At 41.7% G+C, this 4833-nt stretch overlaps 1 protein-coding gene across 1 annotated transcript; it reads left to right on the forward strand.

The window, feature by feature from the left end:
- The first annotated feature begins 970 nt into the window (after positions 1-970).
- LOC135594294 (disease resistance protein Pik-2-like) lies at positions 971-4025 on the forward strand. The gene has a single exon (XM_065084693.1). It carries the CDS (start codon positions 1085-1087, stop codon positions 3941-3943), a length of 2859 nt encoding a protein of 952 aa, XP_064940765.1. The 5' UTR covers positions 971-1084; the 3' UTR covers positions 3944-4025.
- The last annotated feature ends 808 nt before the right edge of the window (positions 4026-4833 follow it).

Here is a 4833-nt window from a genome sequence, read left to right on the forward strand (position 1 = left end):
TTTATTTAAGTTTCATGATTTTAAGGGGAAGAGAAGTTTAAAACACTGAAAAAAGAGGCTTCTTTTGTACGTGTCAACTCTCAATAATAAATAAATTAAGATTTAAAAAATATTTTTCCCCTTCTATATCTTAATATTGAGGAAATAAGTATAGATATTTCAATTTTTGTCAGGTAAAATATTATCTCATAATATTCTACCAATGCGACTATTCAGACAGATCATCATGTTATTGAAATATCGAGTAGCACAATTTCTAAGATGATAGATAAAGACATGACATCCAACCTGTATAACTTGAATATCATATAAAGACATACATGGTTGAATTATTTGTTCATTCTATCAATCTAATTCAAATGACTAAATCGACTATCCAAGCAGATCATCATGTTTTTGAAATATCCAGTGACAATTTCTAAGATGATAGATAAAGACATGACTAACTCAAATATCATATAAAAGACATGCATGGTTGAATTATTTTATTCATTATATCTATCTAATTCAAATGACTAAATCGACTAAATCAGTTTAACGAAAATCCAGAAAGAGTTGGGCACAAAACAACCTTTCAGGAACAGTGTCTGTGAGACTTTTCTTCCAGTTTTTTTCTAAATGTAACCATCTAATTGAAATGGCTAAATCAATGATTGTTCATGGTGGCATGGTGGGTCGATTGTTCATCCATTATGAAATCAATGATTGTTCATCCGTTATGAAGACTTTCCAAATTAAATTAAATCTCTCGATGTGGCATGGTGGGTCGATTTTAATGGTATAGCGACATCATGTCTTCTAAAACATTAATAGAATAGAAAAATTAGTCATTCAAGTATATTTGCTTGTTTTCCTTTCAGTTCGAATGACAGATAAAAGAAAGAGAAACATATATTAAACCAATGTATTGGATGACTTCACACTTCCACAACTATTTGATTAAGAAAACAAGTGTTCGGTGAAGGAAAACCCCATCTCCATCCCGGCCCTCCGCCAACTGCTTTAAATCAGCCCGGTACAACACACACATTCTGCATAAACACTTTGTCCACCATTTTCCTAACACCGAGTAAAGATCGATCGGATGGAAGCCTTTGCTATGGGGTTCGCGGAGGGCGTCACTACGTCCCTCATAGGGAAGCTTGGAAACATCCTGGCAGAAGAAGCAGGATTGCTTGCAGGCGTCGAAGATGACATACAGTACATAATGGAAGAGCTCAAGAGCATGGACTCCTTCCTGGCCGTCCTGTCTTCCTCGTTGGATCATAACAAGCAAGTGAAAACATGGATGGATCAAGTTAGAGATTTGGCTTACGATGCCGAAGATTGCGTTGACGTGTTCCGGCATCGTCTCCGGAGGCCTCGCCACCAGCATCCACTGGCAGGCGTGCTCCTCCGTACTGTTCGCCTGCTGAGGACACTCGAAGCACGTCACTCTATCGCAACTGACCTGCGCAAGCTAAAGCTCCGCGCTCGCGATGTGAGCGAGAGGCGTGCACGCTACGCCCTCGGAATTGGCCCTTCTCCGGGAGGCGCAAGAAGTTTCAGCTCAAGTACTGCCTCCAGCTCTTCTGGCCTTCTTCGACGTTGTGCTTCTTTTGTGAAGGAAGTTGGACCCATGGGCATGGATCATTACAAGCGTAAGATTGTTGGGCGGCTAATGGAGGAGAACGATCCCCAACTCAAGGTAATTTCTATCGTCGGCATTGGTGGATTGGGCAAGACGACTCTGGCAAAGATGGTATATCAAAGCTCGGCCGTCACCGGCGGCTACTTCCAAGCCCGCGCATGGATTGAGATGCCACGATGTTTCAAGATCGAGCCACTTCTCCGAAACATGATTCGACAATTCTCCTCCAGGGGTCAGCAGATCCTAGATATCTTGGGGGTTGATCCCATGAATCCGGGAGCGAAAATGGAGCGAGTTCTGGAGCAACATCTGGACAAGATGGGAGAGACGCAACTGGTGACGGCGATGGTGGATTATCTCAAGGACAAGAGGTATGTGATTGTTCTTGATGACATGTGGACTGTCCATGCATGGGATCATATCAAGTCTGCATTACCTTCCAGTACTAATGGTAGTTGGATCATCGTGACAACCCGCAATGAGGCGGTGCCAAACGCCTGTGGCCCTTCTTCCCATTGTTTCATCTATAACATCTCACCCCTCACGCCTAAGCTGGCAAACAAGCTGTTCTGCAAAACAGCATTTCCTGGCCCCATCGCTACTTGTCCTCGAGGTATGAAAAATCTTACTGAAGATATGGTGAAAAATTGTAGTGGAATTCCATTGTCCATTGTCACTGTAGCTGGTCTTATAGCTGCTAAGCCTGATATGACGCCGGTGGACTGGCAAAACTTGCAAAACCATCTTCCTTTCCGTCTGAAGACCAATATCATTCCGGAGAAAATAAAACGTATACTGCTTCTATGTTACATCGATTTGCCTCATCATCTCAGGCCCTGCTTCTTGTACCTCACTGTTTTTCCCAAAGATTATGACGTTGAACGGAAGCGTTTGGTGAGAAGATGGGTGGCTGAAGGTCTCGTGAGTGGAAGCCGTGGCATGTCCGCCGAGGAGGCTGCGGAGGGCTACTTTATCGAGTTGATCAGCCGCAGGTTAATCCAGCCATCAAAGATCACCGGTGACGGGAAGGTGAAAACTTGTCGAGTCCATGACATCATGCTGGAGGTAATCGACTCCATAACTTCCGAGGAGAACTTCGTTACGGTGCTTCACGAGCATTCCACGCCGATGCTACATGGTAAGATTAGGCGGTTGTCACTCCATGGCATGATCACCCAAATACATGGTGTCCGCGTATCCCAAGTCCGGTCGCTCACCGTGTTTGGTGACAGCATACCATTCCACAACTATGGAAAAATGAGACTACTGAGGGTGTTGGACTTGCAAGGATGCAAGGGTCTCCGTCACAATCACCTCAAGAACATCTCCCAGTTGTTTCTTTTGAGCTTCCTATCTCTGAGAAACACTTCTGTAGAGAAGCTGCCAGATTCGATCGGAGATCTGCAGAACCTGCAGACTCTGGACATCAGAGGAACAGGCATCAAGAAGTTCCCCGGTGCGGCTGTCAAACTCAAGAAGTTGGCCTATCTTCTGGCGGGCACCAAATTCCATTATGAAGCTAACAGAGTCGAGTTTTCCGGCAGTTGGTCCTATGAGAGTTTGACGATGCCGACAGGTGTAGGGAAGATGAAAGGGCTGCGAAAGTTGGGACTAATAACTGTTACCAACTCGATTGTGCTGCGGCAGATAGGTAAGTTAACACAGCTTCAGAAGCTAAGTATCGATTTTACTGTGAGAAACGGACGTGCGGACGTTCATATCTTTCCTGAAGACACCCGAAGAACAGAGCACTTCGTCGAATTGCTTTCGAAGCTCGACAGTTGCCTTCGTTCCTTAACCATTCTCGACAATAGCAATGGCCTGGGTCAGATTCTAAACAACCTACATAGACCACCCGTGCTCCTCCATAACATATATCTCGTGGGCTTTATCCAAACTTTGCCGGGCTGGTTCGCATCACTTAACCGGATTGTGAAGATAACACTACGGTTCACATTCCTATTGCGAGATGCTGTCCAAGTCTTGAAAGTTCTTCCGGCACTTACCCAGCTAGTACTTGGATTTAATTCACTCGACGAATGCGGCGAACAACTTGTCCTCGACTGCAATGGATTTAAAGGCTTGAAGTTACTGCACTTGGAATCTGTGGACGTGAGATTCGAAGAAGGGGCACTGCCAAATATCCAGTGGTTGAAATTAATCGGCTACTTCGGTAACCAAAGCATCTCAGGGATGCAACATCTCCATAGTCTCAAGGAAATTTACCTTGATATCCGTAATCAGCAACTCCAGGAAATGCTTAGAACAACGGCAAGAGTACATCTGAACCGCTCCAAATTTGTGATAGCGTAAAAAATCATTGGAGAAGTCTCTTCTTTTTAATCTTCCCTGTGTTCATATCATTACATTGTCTCTTGTAATCTTCTTCAGCCCCTCACCCTCTTCAACATTATTATGTAGTGATTAGCATCTCCCAAGTGTCACTATAAAAGTAGCAGCTTGCTTCAAGTTTGATTAATAAATAATGGTCACCAAAAAAATATTGATTTCACTCGTATGTTGTTTCTCAACTTATGCAAACAGGATGATCCAGTTTATATTAGAAATGTGGTGGAGTTGTAGAAGAAGAATGATGAAGGAAGAAGATAAAAGTCTAACTTTTTCTGTTTTAAATATTTAAGTTTATATTTATAATCACATCTTTAAGTTTAATAAATAATGATATCTATTTATAAGAGATGAGAGTTTAAGACTATATTCACAAAAGATAAAAACTAAGTATTTTCTCAACATGATGCTTTTTCTCTTCATAAGATATCTTTATAATTTTCTAGATCTATCAACTTTTGAGAGATTACATCTTCCAAGAGGATTTTGTATTCTACCAAAATATTTAAAATATTTTTTATCTTTCCAAAAGATCCATTTACTTGCTTAAATTTTGTTTTCATCCAAGATAATCAAATAAGATTAAGCTTAATTTCAATACTCTCCCTTAAGCTTAATTTTTTATCTACCCACCATGCAAAGAAATGACTTGAACTTGGTAAATAGGTGGACTCCATGTGGTTTAGTGAAAATATTGACTACTTGATCATGAGTCTTGACGTGAATGAGTTCAACTTATTTGTCTTCATATACTATCGAATGAAGTGAAAATTTAAGTTATTTGCTCCTTTCATGATACACTGGGTGCTTTACTAGTGCAACAGTGGATTTGCTGTCAATGCAAACTTATGTTC

The sequence above is a fragment of the Musa acuminata genome, chromosome BXJ1-9, assembly GCF_036884655.1.
Source record: "Musa acuminata AAA Group cultivar baxijiao chromosome BXJ1-9, Cavendish_Baxijiao_AAA, whole genome shotgun sequence".
Taxonomy (NCBI): Eukaryota; Viridiplantae; Streptophyta; class Magnoliopsida; order Zingiberales; family Musaceae; genus Musa; species Musa acuminata.